Source organism: Mandrillus leucophaeus, unplaced genomic scaffold (genome assembly GCF_000951045.1).
Source record: "Mandrillus leucophaeus isolate KB7577 unplaced genomic scaffold, Mleu.le_1.0 Scaffold224, whole genome shotgun sequence".
NCBI lineage: Eukaryota > Metazoa > Chordata > Mammalia > Primates > Cercopithecidae > Mandrillus > Mandrillus leucophaeus.
The window spans coordinates 927666-950206 of record NW_012102299.1 but is presented as its reverse complement, the minus strand read 5'-3'; the positions used below and the strand labels follow the sequence as shown (position 1 = coordinate 950206).

The window sequence follows — 22541 nt, the reverse complement described above, 5'->3', positions numbered from 1 at the left end:
TGAGATAGTTTATTGAGTTAGGACTCTGTGAAAAGTGGAGAAAATGGAAGGAGCCTGGAGAAGTGGAGAAAGCATCTTATAGAATAACACAGGGGACAGAAAGGCAGAGGTGAGAGATGATTTCATCCATACAGTTCCCCAGACTGACTGCTGGGGCAACATCAGAGAGAGAAAGTTCCATGCTGGGCCAGCCCTGGAAGGTACTGCCTCTTCCTGTTTGGATGTTGGTGGCTTGGATGCCTCGAACTAGACGCGAGTTTGAATACTGTCAGCAATTCTTAATTCACTTTAGCCTAATTCACATATAAAACTTTTTTTCTTTTAGCTGTTACATTGTTTTGATCTGTTCTGTTGGTGATATTTACTGTTATAAATGTCACTAGGCTAAGACAAGCATTACACGTAATTATACAACTTTCCCCTTGAGAAAACATAATGAACCCAGTGTTAATATTTATATGGAAAAATTTATGATATACTTCAGTTTTGCATGAAAAGTTAAACTTTGGTAATCTGGACCGATTGAGTGGAAGAAGCGATAGTACTGTTTGGTGCACATTCATTGCTCTAAGGTGACTTCCTGAGGCTTAACGGTTGGGGCATGCATTTTAATGATGCGTAATAGTGGGGAAGTCAGTTGTGGTTCTGTGGGCAAAGAACACTGGGGTCAGTTAGGATTTCTGAGTTGTAAGTCAGACATACCCCCTAACCAGTCAGGTAACGTGCGTATATAAGAAATTGTGCCTTAGAATGTAGTCTTTTTCTCTGTAAGCAGACAACATTGAATTGGATCACTTTCAAGTTATACCTTCAAGCTCTAAAATGATATGACACTGATTTATTTTGCATGTCAGAGATTTATTTAAAACCTGCAAGGCAACATAGAAGAAATATACATGGTATATAAAATGGCTCAAATCTTTATTATTTTTAAATAGTTTAAAACATTCGGCCGGGCGCGGTGGCTCAAGCCTGTAATCCCAGCACTTTGGGAGGCTGAGGCGGGTGGATCACAAGGTCAGGAGATCGAGACTATCCTGGCTAACATGGTGAAACCCCGTCTCTACTAAAAATACAAAAAACTAGCCGAGCGTGGTGGCAGGCGCCTGTGGTCCCAGCTACTTGGGAAGCTGAGGCGGGAGAATGGCGTGAACTCGGGAGGTGGAGCTTGCAGTGAGCCGAGATCACGCCACTGCACTCCAGCCTGGGAGACACAGCGAGACTCCGTCTCAAAAAATAAATAAATAAATAAAAAACATTAAGCAGTTATTATGTGCCAGGCATTGTTGTAGGCACTTGAACAACAGTATTTTTTTAATTCTCAAAATAATTCTGTGATGAAAATGTTATCTCCAACATACATGTAAAAACCAAAAAAAGGTAGAAAATATTAATTTTCTCACCATCATTTACTTACTAAGTAAATCAAACCTAGGTTCATCTGACTCTAAAGCCTTTTCTGTTGATGAATATGTTCTTCTAGTGCTTAAAAACAGCATTTTTTCCTTTAACAAGATGAAAATCCTTCTTCTAGATTTCTTTAATTTTTTTTTGCTTTGCAAACTCATTTAGATAATGCCATGATAAATTCAGCTCAGTATGAGAGGATGATGATCAACATATTTGGAAGTAGTGGAGTATGAGTTAATAATACTTGACTATAATTCCCAAAACTCATTATGCTGTAGAGCTGGGCTGGTTTATTAGACTTAGCATTCTCTGTAACCTGTCATGCTTCCATGCCTCTGCTCAAGCCAGTCCCTAGAATGTCCACTCCAGTTCTCTACTAACAAACTTTCTAATCCTTCACATAAAGGCCTACTCAAATGTCACCTCCACTCCGCAAGTCCCTACAATCCTCAGGAAGAATTCATTGTTCTGCTCTCTCCACCTGTGTGAGTGTACTGATCACATTCCATTACAGCTAACCGCTGTCTTGTCAGGCCTCCCTCGTGAGTCGGGCAGTAGAGAGAAGAAAGGCACCGTGTATATTATGCATCTGTGGATTCCTCTAGAGCCTATCACATAGTAGGTCCTTATCAAATATGTATTTATTAGAACCAAATTATTCTACTTCTCCCAACAACACTGGAGTGGAATAATGTTAGCCTCCTCTTTGAGTTAATGTACTCGGAAAAACAAACACGGGTTTCTATGGCAACCAACTAGCTAGGAGAAGGCAAACGCTGCAGTGCTTGCCATGACTGCAAAGCTCGTTGCCTGATTTTCGTTAGGCCCCCTTTAGTTTCTTCTGTCCCTGTTCAGCAGTACCAGGATCAGTTTCCAAGATGAATTTGCATATTGTTATTATTCAGCATCTGTTGCTGTGTGTCCTTGTGTTTGCTGTGGCTGGATTTCCTCTAGAGATGAGTAATGAGGGTATTAACTCAGGTGCCTCTTGAGCTTGGCTCTGTCATAACTGAAGGCAAAGAAAGCACTGTGGGCCAGATACTCCCAGTGCTATTTCTAGCAGCCACCCGTGGAGCTCAGCAATACAGTATGCACAGACAGTTCAATGTAAATACAGTTGAATACCAAGGTTTGCACTCATGCCTGCACCAAACTTGTTAGAAAGGGACTGAAGCAGGAGGGTTTCTTGGCTTAAGAAAGGTAATTCTTTGTGTAGCATAATTTGGGGCCACGATGGATGCAGAAAAACATCTTATTCTACTCCTGCAAACACTTGCTCTCTTACAATTTTCCAAAGCCGGTGTTCGTTTACCTAAGTCTTTAATTCAGTGAAATAATGAACTTCAGTGTAGCTCAATAGAATGATATGGAGATAGCAATAGATGCTCCTTCTTTCAATCCTGCCAAAGCCCTTCCCCAAATCCTACTGCTGCAAGGAAATTCATGAGTCACTTTGAGGTTGTGCTCAATGGGACAGTGTGTAGTACTTGACTTGGAATCAGAAAACCTGGGGCTAAGGCCTATGGCCACTGTTACTGGGTGAGTGTGAACAAGTCCCTTCACCTCCTGGATTATCTCTGTCCCTCCCTTTCAGGTAGCAGGAGGCTATAAAAATCATGTGTGTTTTATTTCCTAATTTGCCATGTCCCATACAAATACATACATTATGAATATGGGTGCCTACTGTAAACTGCTAAACAGATGTTGATGAATGAGGACTTGTGATTTAAATTGCAAATATACAGTTTCAGGAAACTGGCTCATTTTGTGGAGTGTTACAAGGTGCTTTACAGGTTGGGTTAGGTACCCTTTTATTAATAAATACCGGCTGCTAATGAGATTAGTGTTTGTCCTCTAATTCCTTTTCTGTTTTTTAAAGAAATCCTTTGCAATACTGCCACCAAGTCTAAAGTTCCCGTATTAGCCACTGTTTTGAACAAAGGAATGTAGAGATTTTGTTAAGATGCGGAACCTGAAAGTTTAAATTCCAGGAAGGATTTTTAAATAAGCAAATTACAAGTATCAGAAAACAGGTATTACCTAACTTTGGAAGGGGAGATCTTATAAGCAAAACAATAAACCACAAAGGAAAAGAAATATATTTGACTCTACGTACATTTTCATCGATAGCTAAAGCCAAAGTCTAGAAAAATAGACTAAAAAGTAAAACTTTTTCACATATATGATGAATATAAAGAGGCCCTTAATATAAAATGAAAATGCAAAACACTATTAGACAAAAAAAGTGTCTAGTCTCACCAGCAATCAGGAAAATGTACATTAAAACATCAATGAGACCTAGTTTTTAAATATGTTAGATTTAAAAAATTTTAAATATCAATGTAACTCCAGAAACTGATGAATCCGGGGAAAATAAATACTCTTGTATGTTTCTGATTTTAAAAAAGTCTTTCATTTGTGGAAAATAATATAGCAGCATCTATTAAAATTCAAAATATACATATGCCTTGATTCAGAAACCTGGCTTTTGGTTGCTATGCTAAAAAAATGCAAACACTAATATGTAAGAACATGCCCATACTGTAATAGTAACTTTTAATTCAACATTATTTGTGGTGGCAACAGATTGAGGGGAAATTACTTTCAACAAGTAACAGAACAGTGAAATAAATTATGATTATCATGAAATAGTATAGTATTATTTTAAAAACATGAATTATAATTATTTACTTGGTGAATTGCCATTATATATAAAGTGAAAAATGAAAGTTCCAGATTAATATGCATAGTAAGATCCTATTTTAATTTTAAAAATTAATAAAGACATAAATCTCCTTATAAGCTGGTATATATATATGTATGTGCACTTCATAGAGTAAAATGAGTGAAAAATATGATGATGGCATTAATAAATAAATACATATATCTGGAATCTTGGTGTTTGAATTTATCCTTCAGTGGGTTCCCTTATAATAATCATTGTTAAGCTTTTAGAATGCATAACAATCATCAGTTATAAAACTTTTAGAAATGAAGATTCCAACCCTGGATATTTAATAAGTCAGAAGCTCAAAAATGTCAGGGAATTCACTTACTGAAACACTGTCTTATTGAGTATAGAATCAAACCTAATTTTTTCTACAACCCATCCCCTAACTCCCACACAGGAATTTCTGTATTTCTTTTGGATTTCCTTAAAGATATATTCAAATATCAAATGAAGACATAGGCATTTATAAAGGACTTCTAAGAGGGAGACTAAAATTTTTCAAAGACAAGTAAATAGGAAACCTATAGAACAAATACAATATTTAAGTCCGGGGAAATATATGGAAATGTTCTAAGGGGCATAATATCTTGATTAATGCACACAGTTGAGATGCTACCCCTTCATTCTCCTAAAACTATGACTGGCATCTTTCATCCATCACAGCATTCTTTCCCACCATACTCAAATACAGCCTTAGAGTCCTTCTAAACAAAGCATTCAATGAAGGCTTCAGATGATAATCGGAGTTTGCTAAGACATTTCATTCTCCCTGGTAGTCCCAAAGTCCTCCTTCTGTGATCCCACATTTGGTAAACCCTCACTTTTTGTTTTATGACTTACGGTTGACAAAGCACTGCTGGCTCTCAGTAGAAACACCACAGGCTTTACTTCTTTAGCTAGAAGCTAAATAGAATCCAGCTGTGATTTCAGGGCTTACCTGTCGCAAATCATACACACTTAAGACAATGGAGACAACTGTCAAAATGATGATGGCCACAGAGTATTCCATGTAACCTTGAGACAGCCACAAAGTTAGGGTGAAGGCTTGGAACACATAGAATGGATTTAAAACCTGTAGGTACAAAAATGGCATTTGGGTCACTTGCATGAACCTTAGTAGTAATCAAGATGTCATTTCATTATCTAACTTTTTCTCATTTTTTTTTACAACATGCACAAACCTCTAATATTTAAGAATTCACTTAGATCTCTATTGATTTGGGTTAAGAAAATGTCAGACACATAGAATGTGATATGGTGGAAGCAAAATTATTTTGTGCATTCAGAGCCATGCCCACAAATTGATCATTCTTACTCATTTTGAATTTCAAAAATATTTTACCAATAACAAAATTTAACAATTCACCTTCTTAAACAGATTTACTCATAATGGCGGAGGTACGTGATTCAGTCTCTTTTAAAAATGTACTTCCATTTGGAACAGTTTAAGTGCAGTTTTATTTTTCATATAATCACATGCTGCAGATTTAGTCAAGTTGTGTAATGAAAATGAAAGATTCTACTTTTCTTTTCAGGTCATTTAAAAATAGCATCTTTCATGTCACAGGTCTTAGCAAGGTCACATGAGAGTCAGTCAAGCCCTTCTCTTGGACAAGGAGGAAGGCTGCAGGACAAATCATGAGCAGAAAGTATTACCAGCCCGAAAGCTGGTCGGTCATACATGTATATTTTTGGTCTCGTGAGAACACCTTCAACTTTTCTTGTTCCCTCAATTTTTCCCATTTGGGTCCTGCTAACTCATGCTAATAATGAGAGCAGAGAGCGCAAACCTAAGAAGCCAGAGAAAGGTCACAGGATATACATGCAGAAAGTGGATTAAAGAGCCCGTTAGAGCAACGCAAGGATTATTTTTCTGAGAAACTGTTATTTCTAATCATTATGAATTGGATGAAATATTGGTTAAAACCAGCGCTAATCTCCCTTACCTCTGTTTTCTATAATTTCCTTACGTACTAAATACAATTCTAATTTAGTCTTAAAAGTGAACTGACACATGGTAAATAAGTGAGTACGTTGTATCTTAAGGGTTGGATATATTTTGTCCATTAAAAAAGATTTTGTTCCTTAATATTTCTTATTATTTCAATCCCCACTGCTTTACTTACAAATTACAGCTTTTTTGTTTGCATATTATAAAATGTTTTAATTGTAGGTTACGTACAAATGATAATGACCTTGAAGTTAAACAAATCCAGCAGAAGACTGGTGAAATACTTGTTACAGAAGAAACAACAGTATCCTAATTAATTTGGTTCTCTATTTGATATTCTTTTGAAACCAAATGTAAAGAAATAGTTGTACTTGTTTTTTTTTTCTTTCTACTAAAGGGCTAGTAAATAGGTGCCAGAAAATACTAGCACTCCTTTCAAAATAGAACACATTGACCCCTGGAGAATATTTGGCAATTTGAAAATGTACTTGAAGTTTAAAAAGCTGCCTACTTTCTGATAGTTAGGGAAGCTATGCATATGTCGAGGCAGGATGTATATGGGAAATCTTTGTATGTTCCACCAAATTTTGCTGTGAACTGAAAACTAGTCTAAAAAATAAAGCTAAAAAAAAGCAACCTGTTTTCTGCTCCAGACACAGAACAATGGTAAATAATTTTTTAATCTTAAAAAGATATGTCCATGCTCCAAAACAAAATGGCCATCTTTATGGGTTAGAAATAGACTGGAAACATGCAGCATTGAGTGGGGACTCACATCATCAGATTCATGGGTTCCAGACAAAGACTAGACAGCAAAATCTAGGAGCTCCTTTCTCAGAGGAATAGAGACAGAACGTGTTCCTCAGGTGGCAGAGGATAGAAATGAGGCTTACGGTGGAAAATAAGGGTAGCCACGGGCTTCCTGTTCCAGAATAGAGGTTGAGCAAAGTCATAACCAATGAGGGCTTTCCACTCAAGGGTAGAATGAGAGAGAAGAGAACCCATGGTACAACTGTGAACTGGGCCAAGCCTCAAGCTGGCTAAGGATGTGCATGTGACAAATCCCTGAAAGACAAGTGCCCAAACCTTCAGGGACCACATAGGGTCCAACAGGAGGCAAACAAAGCCACCAAAGGAGCACAGAAAGCACAGAGAGAAAGAGAAAATTTGATGGGGAAAGTGTCCCACTTAAGGTAAGCATTTAAAAAAAAAAAAATCCAAGCACACAAGGAAAATATTGCTAAAAATAAAAACAAAAATAAAACACTAACAAAGGGAGAACTTACTCTCAAGAAAATGAAAATAATAAAGCCATTTGAAAAAGACCAAAAGAATATATTTCAAATCTTCAAAAATTATAGAAATAATAACATTGCCTCATGCTGTGGACTGAACATTTGTGTCCCCCCTAAATTCATAGGTTGAAGCCCTAACCTCCAATGTGATGGTATTGGGAGGTGGGTCCCTTGGGAGGTAATGAGGTTTAGATGAGGTCATGAAGGTAGAGGTTCCACGATGGAATTAGTGTCCTGGTAAGAAGAGGAAGAGACCAGAGCTCTCTCTCCACCATGTGAAGACACAAAGAATAAAGAATGCAATACTCTGCAGGCCCAGGAACGGGTCCTCACCAGGAACCCAATATGCAGGCACCTTGATCTTGGACTTCCCAGCCTCTAAAACTGTGGGAAAGTAAATGTTTGTTGTTTAAACCACCCAGTGCATGACATTTTGTTATAGCAACCCAGTGGACTAACCACGCCCCCTACCACCACCACCACCACCACCACCATCCAAACTTAAGAGAGCAAAACAAAAAACAGGAGATTATGAAGCAGGAATCTGTCTCACACTGGAAAGGAATTTTAAAGTACACCTGAGTTTAAAATAAGCAGTAACAAAAAGAAGTTGCATGAAACAAGATATCATTCACATCAAAGTATTTATGTGTTCCTTCTAGGAAGTAAGAAGTAAGGGGCAGAAATTTATTTTTTCAAAAAAAAAAGAAAAAAGAAAAAAGAAAACAGTTACCTGTTTAACAAGCAGCTTCCATATGGGTTGGATTTCAACCTCAATGGTGTTAGGCCCACACACGAATCTTCTGTAGGAGATTGATCATCCATTAGTGTCAGAGCTACAAGTTCAGTGACAAGTGACTACAGGCCAAACTAAACAGAAGTCATTTTTCTACTCTTTGGAGATTTTGTGACTTTGATTTAAAAAATAACATGCAAGTTCTTTTGAAACCTAATTCTAAACTACTGTTTTTGAAATGAAAGTCAGTGCATGATGGACAGAGTTGTAGTCCTCGATACAAATATATCTTAAGTGTAGTACGACTCAAAACAAAAAGTTGGAAAGACACTTTTGTTTTGAGTTACTTTTAAAATAATTTTATTATATACTAAAAGCAGTGAAAAAGACACAGCTATGCAGATGTTCCTAGACTTGTCAGGCGTTCTAGATTGTCCTTGATGTTAGAAGTCATATCTATCTTACTTTGGTACCTCCAGCACCTAGGACAGGCCCTTAGTGTATGAACTGAATGAATATATAAATGAATGAGCAAATGAACTGGAAGACATGGCCTTCATGGCTAACACTTGGTAAATGTGTACATTATACACAAAGTGTAATACACATGTGCATTACAACAGGAACGCATATTTCTTTACTATTTTACCATTAACAAAGTTTTTACAAAAGATTCATTTGATCCTCACAATAGTCCAAAGGAAAGGGCTAATATCCCTATTTTGCGAATGGAAAAAATTACTCAGTGTGGCATGTAGCCAAAAGTGCACACATCTAGTATTAATCACGACAATGTAACTTTTTTTTTTTTTGAGATGGAGTTTCACTCTTGTTGCCCAGGCTGGAGTGCAATGGCGCGATCTCAGTTCAACGCAACCTCTGCCTCCCAGGTTCAAGCAATTCTCCTGCCTCAGCCTCATGAGTAGCTGGGGTTACAGGCATGCGCCATCACACCCGGCTAATTTTGTATGTTTAGTACAGACAGGGTTTCTCCATGTTGGTCAGGCTTGTCTTGAACTCCCGACCTCAGGTGATCTACCCGCCTCAGCCTCCCAAAGTGCTGGGATTACAGGCATAAACCACCACACCCAGCCTACAATGTAACTTTTAAACAGAGTTGACAGTGTCAGAAACTGCACTTAGCCTTTTATATGCATTAACTCCTTCAATCATCACATTATTCCCATGAGATTTCATATTAGCACCTATTGTAATAAAAACTCAAGTTCAGATAAAGCAAGAAACTTTTCCAGGATCACAAAGCCAGAAGGAGGTAGGCTTTGTATCATGGTCTATGACTCCACTTCACAAATCTGCCTCAGAAAGGATCAATGGGGAGAATCTACCCGAGAGATCTTCGGTCTCACTGAGGTATAACAGAGAGCTGAGCCCAAGTTTATCTAACTTCTTAGCCATATTTTTTCCAAGTACAATTGTAGTTTGCAAAGTACAGAGAGGACTCAAACCAAGGTCTTCTAACTCCATTCCATGAAAGCACTGAGGTTCAAGGATGTTGGGAATCAGAGAGGACAAACAGCCCATCATGCTCTTTGACTTCTTAAGTCCCTACACCTCACACTGGAAAGAGCCCATAACTCAAACCATTTCAGTACTCAGGACTCTTTTACACGATCTGGGGCAACGATCTGGTGTTAAGCAAAGTGTCAGAACTTCGGACCCCAAAGTTGGTCCTCCCTTCCCTCTCTCTACTTTGAATGCCCTTCCCACATTCTTCAGCTCATAAATGTCTGCTCAGCCGCTGAGAGCCAGATCTGACAATCAAGCCTAATGGTTGAGAAATGTGGGATCGGATAGACCTGGATTTGAATCCAGCTGAGACTTTCTGCTTGCTGTTCCCTCCCCCGGGAACTAATTCCCCCCACAACTTTGTGTGGCTTACTCGCTCAGTCCCTGAATGAAACAAGGGTATTCCCTTGTGAATGAATTTCTTTCTTTCTCTGTTCAAATAGCACCTCCTTACTGGGCTTTTTCTAACAATGCTGCTTAAAATAGCTACCCTGATTCTCAATTCAGATTCTCTTCATCTCCTCATCCCGCCATGCTTCATTCTAGTGCATATAATTACCTGAAATTACATGTTATGTTTTACATATTAATAAGTGTGCAAAAAAACCAGACTGTGTCCTCCACTATAATGTATGCTTCCAGAGGACATTGATATATTCCGAATGCCTAAAACAGAGCCTATTATATGTTGAATGAATTGACGACCGAATGAGGGGTCAGCCTCACTCTTCTCGTCTGTAAAGGGGTTTTATAAAACATACCTAATAAAACTGCTATCAAGCTGAATGTGTGGCACACACCTGTAGTCCCAGCTATTTGGGAGGCTGAGGCAGGAGAACTGCTTGACCTCAGGAGTTTGAGACCAGTCTGGGCAACAAAGGGAGACCCTAATTTAAAAAAAATCCTGCCAGTAGCATATGAGAAAAATACATAAAGCATTTAGTTCTCAATCAATGGCAGCTATCTTTGAAGTCTTACTCCCTCTAGCACAATTAACTCTATTTTTCTCCTTCAACAACCTTTCTTTTCTTAGCAACAGCACCTACATCATTAAATTATAATGTATATTTACATGTATTTTTCCCTCAAGTTTCCTAGAGTCCCTTTAAAGGCAGAAACAGATTTTTTTTTCTCTTTTTCTTTTTTTTTTTTTTGAGACGGAGTATTGCTCTGTCACCCAGGCTGGAGTGCATTGGCACAGTCTAGGCTCACTTCAAATTCTGCCTCCCAGTTTCAAGCGATTTTCCTTCCTCAGCCTCCTGAGTAGCTGGGGTTACAGGCCCACACCACCACATCTGGCTAACTTTTGTATTTTTAGTAGAGACGGGTTTTCACCATGTTGGCCAGGCTGGTCTCAAACCCCTGACCTCGTGATCCACCTGACTCGGTTTCCCAAAATGCTGGGATTACGGGCATGAGCCACCGTGCCCAGCCCAGAAACAGAGATTTTTAAATCCTGTCTAAAAATCTAACATCTAGGGGCACAGTGTCTGACCTAGAGGATATTCCCTAAATATTAGCATGAATAAATAAGGTTCAAGGCAGTACACAGGGTATGGAAAGCAGTTTAGAAAGCAATCCTAGCTTCTGATGCTCTTTGGCTCTCCAAGTTTGGCAACATTACCATTAAGAGAGAAGAGATCCCATGAGGATGGGGATCCAGCAGATCAATATTTGCCTGTAGATCATCCTCTTTATGGCTCATCTGAGCTATATTGAAATCACAGCCTGGCATGCCCCTTGCTGCTTCATCTCTTCTACTGCTTCTTGCCAAAAAATATTGTGTGTTTAGAGATCATGCACCCGTCTCATTTTCAGCACAAGCCAAGCAGACTGTTCAGGGATGTTGACCAATGGCTGAGCAACAGGAAGAAAGATAAGATTCGAAGCTGGTTCACATGAGGAAAGGTCTAAGAAACAAGGGAGCTGACATTCTGACCAGCTGGCAGGGAAAATGGTTCCCAGAATGTTCCCAGTGGCTTCACAGAACAACATAGGCCGAATAAAATTCAGCAGACCGGCCTAATAGTTCTAACTATCCATCAGAAGAGCTTCTTCGGAGGTAGATGGTCCCTCTCCGGAAGTTGAACAATTTCTCAGCAGGAAACCTGTGGAGGGGATTTCTGCAGGGACCGTGGACTAAACTTGAGGAATCGTTGAGGTTTCCTCCAACCCTGAGAGAACAGTCAATCTGTTAGAATTTATTTCTGAGAAAACAAAATGCAGATGACTAGGAGGACTTTCTCTTGGAGGAGGTCCATGTCCCTTTCCATTTGTCATTCATTCATTCATTCAATTAACTTGCCAAGTAATTGTTAATAATGTGTTGTGTGGTAGCCACTTTAGGCTCCAGGTGGGAAAGACTGAAGGAGTCCTCAAGGAGGAAGGAAGGGCTTGTTAGAATTATGATGGGGCTTTTTCAAACTGCACCTGTGTTTTGCTCACTGTTTCCATTCTGATAAGTTTCCAACAGGGTCTGCGGCAGGCAGGGATGTCTATAGTTCTCCACACAAACAATGTCAAGCCAGGAGATTCTGGCATAACCCACTTCCTGGAACTTAGGAATTTTTAGGAAGCAGACATGGAGAGGTTGAGAAAGTTCCCATGTGATTCTGTTAGCGAGTTCCTGACTTCCCTAACACTCTCGTTTTACAAAGGGAGGAAGACCTGAGATCTTCACAGATGCATAGGACGTGGCATCCAACTTCTGGGATTTGGATGTGGTTGTATCATACAGCAAGAGTGCTGGCCTTGGAGCCCTTCCATTAAAAACAATAATAAAAACAAGATTGGAGTATTTTGAGAAATTGCTTTATGGAAGGAAAACACCTCTATTTCATTACAGCTTGAACCTGCTTGTGTACTTTAATGAAACACTTATACAGAGACTGTATCTCCATTCTACAAATGACATGAGAGTTATTTTAGTTTTTTACATTTGTCCTCATCTGTGACCTGCCCATTTCTTTCATTGCCTAAATTGCATGTTTTCAGATAGCCTCAGGAAAACTTGGGAAGTTGGACCCTGAGAGGATTTCAAGCCCTCCACATGAGCTAAGTGAGGTGCTTCCAGTCAGTTTTCTGGGGAAATGCCTTGAGTGTTCCCAGGCATGGGGATGCAGAAGGGAATGGACCAGGAGGACATCAGGAGTGGAGATGGGAGGACAAAGAAACCCAGTGCAGGATCCTGCCAGGGAGATTCTGGATTTAGGTTTACAGGTCCCTCTGTAGGGCTTTGCTCTAAATAAGGCAGAGTTAAGTGATTTTGTTCTTTAAATGGGCCGAGATCCATAGAACCATGGATCTGATAATTCCACTTTATTAAAAAAGAAAATGATCTCAGTTCATTTAATTTTTATTACATACCTTATACATTAAATTTTAGAGAAAGGATATATACATGTTATATTTTTAAGTAACTCATTAACTTCTAATTGAATTCTAGTAGTTGAGACTATGTTATTGGCCTCCAGAAGAATGAGCAAAGCCCCTTTCCTCGCCTCCAACCACTCCTGCCCTGATCCTTCTGTAAAAGCTGATCTCATGGCTGAGTATCTACTACAGGGCTATTTTCTAGAGGTGGTTTCAAAGGGGATAGAGGTCATGGTATACAAGCATGGTTTCTAACTTTTCCTCTCCCCAAGACTGAGAAGTAAGAGAGTAGGGTCTCACAGCAGCCTCTCTCTATCCTTCTCTCTCTCACCTTCTTTTTGCTTCTTCTTTCTCTCCTAATGTTCTGTGTTCTCATGGAACAGTTTCTGTCAGCTTAGAGCTATGCGTAAATGGTAAAACCTTCCTTCTCTTGCTGCCTGTCACTCGGATTCCTTTCCTCTGGCGCTGACAAGCATGCCTTTTCTCTCAATGCTGTGCTAAACATTGAGAATTAAATTTGGCCTTGCGAATCACTAAACCAATGGGGAGCTCTCTTCCCAGCTTCGCATTCAGTGATGCCACCTTGGTGGCTTAAATTGGCCATGGATAGAATATTCCTACCATAGAAGCCAGCAAACCCTGTCTATCAAAGCTTTTTTTCTTCCTGAGAGCTAGGTCTCCAGCAAGATGATTGGTCTGGACTTAACCCCAAGAGTGTGTGTGTGTGCATGTATGTGTGTGTGTGCATGTGTGTGTGCGTGTGCATGTGTGTGTGTATGGTGTGTGTATGTGTATGTATATGTGTGTGTATGTGTGTGTATGTGTATGTATGTGTGTGTGTGTATGTGTATGTGCATGTGTATGTGCATGTGTATGTGTGCATGTGTGTGTGTATACGTGTGTATGTGTGTGTATGTGTGTGTATGTGTGTGTATGTGTGTGTGTATGTTGTGTATGTTGTGTATGTTGTGTGTGTGTGTGTGTGTGTATATGTCTGTGTGTGTGTGTGTGTGTGTGTGTGTGTGGCGGGGGGTGGTGCAGGGGGGCTGGGAGAGAGTCCTTCCATTTCTGCTGCCAGAAAGTCATTTATTCCTTTTATTTTCTGGAGCGTGAACAAAAGGGACAGAAGCAGGGTGGGTGGGCTGAGTGAAAAAGAAGGTAAAGAGATGCTCAACTGATAAACGGTCTTAATAGGAAGACTACTTTTCTAGTTGAGGAATCAGGTAGGTTTTTTATTTTTATTTTTTCCCGTATGGGCTCACTTTTGTGGTGTAAAAGAATTACCTCGAGTGTCTTTTGACCTGTCTGGGACAGGCACCGAGATGGAAGTTTGAGTTCAGTTTGTGACAGGTGAAGCTAAGGAACATGGAACTGCTGGGACAGTTTACTTGCTCTCTTCCGGATCCCTTCTCACCATTTCTCTCCAGGGTAAAGTTATTTCTCCTGATGTTCGGATATGCTTTCACTACTGAAAAGTGAGAGCTATGTAAATCTGCATTTTCTCTCTTTCCCTGGCTGCTAGGGAGCCCATAGAAAAAGTTTGCATGTAAACTCTGTAGCTTTTCATCATCAGACATTCTTGTGTATCCCCCTTCATTTCTCACTGTACGCACTTGCTTTTTAATGAAAGCAAGCTCAAATTCACTAGGAAATTGGTAAGATATTACTCAACCATCCATCACACTTAATTTTTTAAAGGTCTTGGTCTTACCCTAAAAAATGAAATGAAAAATCTTCCATATTCTACTCTCTTTTCGCCCCCCAAATAACATAAATATGGACTATAAGTAGATTATCTGTTCCATTCTTCATATTTGGAAAATGATACTCTTGTCTTGCTTATTAGATTGTCAAGTTCTATATTGTGTGGATCAGATTTTATTATTATTATTATTATTTTGTGTGTGTGTGTGTGTGACCAAGTCTCACTCTGTTGCCCAGGCTGGAGTGCAGTGGCATGATCTCAGCTCACTGCAACCTCCACCTCCCAGGTCCAAGCAATTCTCCTGCCTCAGCCTCCTGAGTAGCTGGGACTATATAGGCACAGGCCACCACACCTGCCTAATTTTTGTACTTTTAGTAGAGATGAAGTTTTACCATGTTGGCCAGGCTGGTCTCGAACTCTTGACCTCAGGTCACCTGCCTTGGCCTCCCAAAGTGCTGGGATTACGGGTGTAATCCCGGGCGAGCCACTGCGCCCGGCCATGGATCAGATTTAAATTTATGTACAACATTTACTAAAGTTTGGCGCTTGATAAATAAGAAAAAAACATGAGGTAGCTGCACTGACCGGAAATCGTTCCTGTGGAAGTGGTAACCCAGGCAGAGTATGTCTACATCTATCATCTAGAATTCTTAAATGTCCTAGATAAATCCTTTAAATGTCTTGTATTTAGTGCTATTAAACCTATATATTTTAATGACTTTAAAAACTGTTTTGTGTGTCAATTTTTTGAACATTACATCTGAAATCTTACATAATAATACCATTTCTTTTTTCTTTCTTTTTTTTTTTTTTTTTGAGACAGAGTCTCGCCTGTCGCCCAGGCTGGAGTGCAGTGGCACGATCTCGGCTCACTGCAAACTCTGCCTCCTGCGTTCATGCTATTCTCCTGCCTCAGCCTCCCGAGTAGCTGAGACTACAGGCGCCGCCACCACGCCCGGCTAATTTTTTGTATTTTTAGTAGAGACAGGGTTTTGCCATGTTCACCAGGATGGTCTCGATCTCCTGACCTTGTGATCTACCTGCATCAGCCTCCCAAAGTGCTGGGATTACAGGCATGAGCCACCACATCCGGCCAATAATACCATTTCTAACGCATTTTGCAATATTGTCCTAGTCCAGATGTCTGGTTCATTTTTCATAGTGTCTGACAGAGGAAAAACTTATAAACAACAGATTAGTAACTCTTAGACTTGGTGTGTGTGAGAATTATGGGGGTTGCTTGCTAAAAATGCGTATCTTCTAAGTACCCCTTGCTCCTATAGAATTATCAGAATTATGAGGGTGGAGCTTAAAACCTATATTTTAAAGTATCAGATTACTTCTTAGCTTGAGAATAGGTGTTTCTGGCTGACTGTAAAGGTTAAGCAGACACTCTCTCTAAAAATGGGTGAGAAATAAAGGTGATTATAAGATTCTGGGGAAGACTTGTAATGATTTCCTTTCAGATTTGCCAGGATTCATCATTTCAAATAATAGCTGAAGAAAGCAGGGACTCTGTATATCTGTGAGTTAATAATAACATAAGCATTTCCTAATTTACGTGCATCTATAGGTACCAATCTCATAATTGTGACACATTTTTGCCTCTCTTTCTCACTAGTCAGTGTCTCTGGGACAATGACTAAACCTTTATTTTTAGATCCTTAGTTCCTTACAAAGTACCTATTTGTTAGCTAAAAAATCAATGAATATATTAGCGTATTCATTTACTCTAGAAATATCTATTGAGCTCCTACCGAGAATCAGGCACTGTTCTAGGTGCTGCAGATATAGTGGTGAATAACACAACTAACTGAGCAAGCAAAATCCTCATCTCCAGGGCTGTTTCTTCAGAGTAAAATGCAATCATAGTATTGTCTTTCTGCCTCTCCGAGGATTTGGAGGATGACTAAGCTGACATTTAGGGAATGACTCAAGATTTTTTTTAAGAAAGGAAAAATAAAAAGACAACACAAAGATGATTGCTATAGAAGCCCGAGATAAAAGATCAAATTTTATATGATTGCACTGTTCTTTTAGTCTTTGTAAAAATAAGTTTGCCTAAGAAGAGAACAATTTAGAATCTCTCTGCTGCCAGTAAATGAACTTGGACTATATCGAGCTGATGAAGCATTATGCCGACAATGCACTGATGATAACTGATTTGATACTTCATTTTCTGTTGGCAGAGTTTACTCTTAAGGCGTATAGCAAGAGTCCTACCTGACCTCTTGCTCCTCACTGGTCAGACCCAATCCAAATGTCTGATGGATGTCAGCGCAGGAGTTGCTGTCTTCTAGCAACCTAGGAGGCAGTCAGGATAGAACCACACTTCAGTTCATAGCACTCAACAAATCAGTGTTTTTCCCTATATCCTGACTTAGGGGTGACAAAACGTCGTACTCACCCAACTTTCTGAAACTGCTTCTCCAGGCTGTTCCAAACATACCTGATTTTCTGCACCTGGATGCATCGCAGCTGGGATGACAAATGTGATAGAACAGGTGTCATTCATAACATAAAGCTCATCGGGAGAGGGGAGTGATGTTCAATGCAGGATGCAGGTCCCCTTGTGGGTGCCTCCCTCCCTCCTTCCCTTCCTCCCTCCCTCCCTTTCTTTTTGACAGGGTCTCACTCTGTCACCCAGGTTAGAGTGCAGTGGCATGATGACCACCCACTGTAGCCTTGACCTCCCAGGCTCAGTCAATCCTCCTGCCTCAACCTCCTGAGTAGCTGGGACTACAGGCATGCACCACCATACTCAGCTAATTTTTTACTCTTATTTTTAATAGAGATGAGGTTTTGCCATGTTTCCCAGGCTGGGCTCAAACTCCTGGGCTCAAGGGATCCACCCACATTGGCCTCCCAAAAGTGCTGGGATTACAGACATGAACCACCAATGCCCAGCCAGTCTCACTTTCTTTGATACATAGCTGTCATTCCCATTCCAAAAGTGTGCTATTCGGAATTTCCATTTAATGAACAGTTATGCTTTCTCTGCAAACATGCATAACACTGTACTCTTCAAGTAACTTACTTTTAATTCTGGCTTTATTAAGGCTTGGTTTATGATAGAATGGCAGTCAGCCACCAAGGATTCTTCCCACTTCTTGCTTACAGGAAACTTCAGTGTGGATAAGTCGAGGCAGAATACCTTCTTCCTCATATATCGTTGAAATTTGTCCTGGAAAAAGACAATCCAGTTCATGAAATTCTCAAGTGTTATTCAATAAGATGCTCAATCAACCAAATACCTACCAAGTGCTAAACAAGCGGTTTTCAAAGTTTGGTACAAAACTTTGACCCAAATAAGAGCATCAGCTTTATCTCAGAACTTACTAGAAATGCAAATTCTCAGCCCCACTTCAGATCTACTGAATTAAAAACCCTGGGTGGGGCCAGCAGCCCTTGTTTCAATGAGCCCTCCAGATGATTCTGATATGCACTAAAATTTGATAACCACTGTGCTAGAAAATAAAAGGAAAGATAATATTTTTCAGGAAAGCTTTCTCTCCAGAAAATAGTTTCTAGCTATATTAAAGTGACATCTAGGTTTTTAACACGTGTAATATCCTCCAAAATACGTATTTTTGAAAACCTGAATGACCATTCGCATGTTATGGTCTCTAAAAGCTCTAACACTGACAGCCACTGCTCATGGAATGGCGAAGAGCACCCCCTGTTGGCCTGATGGGGTCGAAATTTCCCCAAGCGGAAGCGGAAGAAATGCTCTTCACTCCTGGGTCAAAATGAGAGACAGCAAATGGATTGCAGAGATAACGTTGCCATCTCCTGTTCTGATCTACAGAAACTCTTTAAAGAGAGGAAATCTACCCTCTGAAATATAATACCAGCCACAGAGTTGTGCCACAGAGGCAACACAGAAGACACGGTCACGGCATTCGAAATAGAAAACAGAAGGGCACGCACTGTTGTCCTCAGCAAAACAGTGTCTGCTTCTCGCAAGGGGCATGGGATGCAGCTGGCCCACACTCTCCACTGGGGTCTCCAGTAGAACAGCAGCAGCAGGACCCCACAGGTCAGCACGGATGCGACAAGGCAGAGGGCTTTGCGTACACTGTGGTCCCGGTAACCAAACACCTCCTAGAGAATCAATTTAAAAGATCACTGTTTTTCTTTTTTCACATAAACATTGTTTTCTTTCAATAAACCAAACTTTAGATGAAGGAATATTGCTTGGGAGAGAAATCTGGTTGTAGGTGGTTAAATCAAGTTGACTGCTTGCAGCTGTCCGCTGATCAAATCAAAAAGGAAGGACTTATTTTACTACCCCGGTATATGGAACTAAAACATTAAATGGAAAGAGTATGGAAGAGGCAGATTTGTTTTCTTCTATATATTCATAAGAGTCACCTCAGATTTTTATAAAATACTTCATGTTTTGAGGCAGATTTATTTTCTTTAGGCATTAGGTATTTTAAAAATTGTTAATATGCATTTGTTGTAGGAAGATAATAAAATTATGACAGATGTGATCTACACTCACACATCTAGCTTTATCCATTCAGCTTTGTCTTATAATAACATGATTGAGGACGATTGAAAGTTTGAATAAATGTACTATTTTCTAGAACAGTATGATGATATAAATTAAGGAATTACCTGTGGACAAGAAAGACTTTCAAAAAGCAGCTTATGTTTATTTACCCCAATAGTAATACGCTAAAATATTTGGACTTTTACTAGTAGGTGAGTTGATATTTGTCATAAACTGAATAAAGATTTGAGATTTGATTCTAGAAGGAAAAATTGCCAAATGATAGATTTGCTTATTCAAAGCCAATTTCTAGTTCCCAACTTCAACAGTGACATTTCATAGCATTGTTTTTTAAATTTGAAAAACCAAATTTTCAGTGCATTTTGAAGCCCCTGAGGGATGCTGATTATGAATAAGATCTCTACTATCCTATTTTAGGTTCTGCTGTTGTTTTTGTGCTTTTTAAAAATATGACTGAACTCTGAATTTTCAGGTCCAGATCACAGGACTATAATGTCGAGAAACTTAGTTTTTAGTAAGTGTCTAGAGCACTTTTGATGAGGGAATATCCTGCATTTTATGCAGTTTAGATCATGCTATAAAAAATCTCTTAAGATTTTTCCACTGACCCTCAACACTATCATCCACCTGAGAAAAAAGTTCATTAAGTTCAGTGAGGCAGCCACTCTATTTTGAGATTATTCAAATAAGGTTTAAATTAGAAATATGCATTCACTCTGCTTTTAAGCATGTTTTCAATTGGTTCTCCTCTTTCTCTTTCTGTTCCCCCGATTCTATAAACCTACTTTAGTTTTATTTGTGAATTATAGTTTTATTAGGACCAAATAAAATGTATATGCCACTTTACGTATTATGTCATAAATATACATTCTTTTACCAAGAGTTATTTACAAGGGCTTACTGCCAAAGTCAAAGTGTGTGCAAAAATAGAAGCAGAGCAATTTGGAATCTTAGTCTAGCTTGTAGATGAAATGAGCTCATTCATAAATAACTTTCTCTTTTTCTGTTTATTTATATGCAGTAATGGCAATGAAAATCATAATTCTGGTACCCCTTCAGTTCTCTTCTACACAACGTTTTTAAATTAAAAAACAAACTCACAGTGCTAGCAAGACTGCAATGAAAGCACTACCCCTATATAGTGCCAATAGCCTTGTGAACTGGAATAACTTTTTAGGAAAAGTAAGGTACCAAATTGTATCAAGAATTGTAAAGATATTTCTACTCTTTGAATCAGTAATTCTTCATTTCAAAATATGCCCTAATGAAATAACATCTAAATGAGATAGTTTTGCATATACAATGTTCAGTGCAGCATTATCTGTAATAGCAAAATCACTGGGAAAACCAAATGATAGCTAATGGTTCAGTAAGCTGTGAAACATCAAAGCAATGGACTATGGTAGAGCCCTTAACAACAAAATATATAATGCTAATGTAGAAACCTGGGGCATACTGTGATATAATGTAAAATGGAGAAAAGAACAAAGAACAAGCAGAATAAATGGAAAACAAGTAGCAACATTATGAAATTTAACCCAACTATATTAGTAATTACATTAAATGCATATGGCCTTAATACTATGATTAAAAGCAAAGATTATTAGACTAGATAATAAAAGGCCTATTGTATGCTATTTACAGGAGACACACTTTAAACATAAAGAAGTGGATACGTTAAAAAGAAAAAGAAAGGGAAAATATACCATGCAAAAAGTAGAAGAAAGCTGATATTGCTGTATTACTATCACACAAATTATATTTAAGGATAGTTAAGGAAAAAATACTATGAGAGAAAAGGAAGGATATTTCATAAGCTAAAAGATCAATTCAACAGGAGAACATAACAATCCCAAATTTTTGCACTCTAAAAAACAGTTTCAAAATTTATAAAGCAAAATTGATAGAATTTAAATCTATTCTCATCATTGGAGATTTTGGTGAACCCCCTCTCAACAACCAACAGAATAAGACAAAACATTCCGTAGGAATACAGGAAGCCTGAACAACTCCACCAGCTACATTGATCTAATTGACAAGTATAGAAAATTACAGCCAACAACTGCAGAATTCAAATATTTTTCAAGTACACATAAAATACTTACCTAAATTGAGCATATTCTCAGACATAAAGTATAATGACATTATAATTAAACTAGAAATTTAAAACAGAATAACTTAAAAATTCCCAAATATTTGGAAAGTAAACAACATATTTTGAAATAATACATGTAAGTCAAATAAGAAATTACAATAAACATTATGAAATCTTTTGAACTGAATGAAAATGAAAATTGAGAAATAAAAATTCATGGAATGGAATTAAGACAATTCTTACAGAGAAATTTACAGCTTTAGATGCATATCTTAGTAAAGAAAAAAAGTTTGAAATCAATAAACTAAGCTTCCAACTCAAGAAGTTATAGAAAAAAAGCAAATTAAACCCCCAAAAAGGAAAAAATTACAAAGATGAGTGCAGAAATAAGACAGAAAGTAGAAATACAACACAATACAATACAATAGAGAAAAACAGCAAAGCCAAATGGGTACCCTGAAAAGATTAATAACATTGATAAACTCATCAATAAATACAAATATTTTATGTTTATTACAGAAAATTAATGTGCATTTTAAAAGCTCCCTGCAAAGAAACCTTCAAGCTCAGAGAACTTGTGGTTCCTTTGAAATATTTATGACAGAAATGATACTATTATTTTACAAACCTCTTTATAAGTAGAAGAGATGAAAATTTCCCCAGTTTGTTTTATGAAGCTATAGCATGCTCAGACACCAAACTCTGATAAATATGTGGCAAGGAAGGAAAATTACAGGCTAAGCCCTGTCATGAACATAGATAAAATAATTCTAAAATAGATTATCTAACTAAATCAGTGATATATTAAAAGTTTAGTACATCACTACCAAATAATGTTTGTCCTAGAAATGCAAGGATTTAAAAATCAGTGTACTTTGCCATTCCGTGTACTTTAATATTCAGAAGGAAATTCAGAAGGCCATCTCAATAGAGAAAAAGACTTATACAGTTCTACACCAATACATGATTTAAAAAATTCTCAACAAATTAAAAATAGATGACAACATCTTTAAGCAACATCATGTGTAATGATGAAATATTGAATATTTTCCCACTGCCACAACCAAAATGAGATTGTCAATGATCACTACTCATATTTATCAGTATAGTATTAGTAGTCTTAACCAGTGCAATGCAAGAAAGGAAAGAAAGAAAGAAAGAGAGAGAGAGAGAGAGAGAGAGAGAGAGAGAGAGAGAGAG

The 22541-nt window shown here is 38.4% G+C and overlaps 1 protein-coding gene across 1 annotated transcript in view; it reads right to left on the bottom strand.

Moving 5' to 3' along the window:
• The window catches only part of ATP13A5 (ATPase type 13A5), a 115311-nt gene that overhangs the window by 76111 nt on the left and 16659 nt on the right, over positions 1–22541 (bottom strand). Inside the window, exons 2-7 of the mRNA XM_011981337.1 lie at positions 18658–18831; positions 17765–17911; positions 17135–17205; positions 16951–17031; positions 8121–8190; positions 5079–5213 (exon numbers count right to left, since the gene is read on the bottom strand). Coding sequence (XP_011836727.1) covers positions 5079–5213; positions 8121–8190; positions 16951–17031; positions 17135–17205; positions 17765–17911; positions 18658–18831 — 678 coding nt within the window. The remainder of the gene's footprint in view (positions 1–5078; positions 5214–8120; positions 8191–16950; positions 17032–17134; positions 17206–17764; positions 17912–18657; positions 18832–22541) is intronic.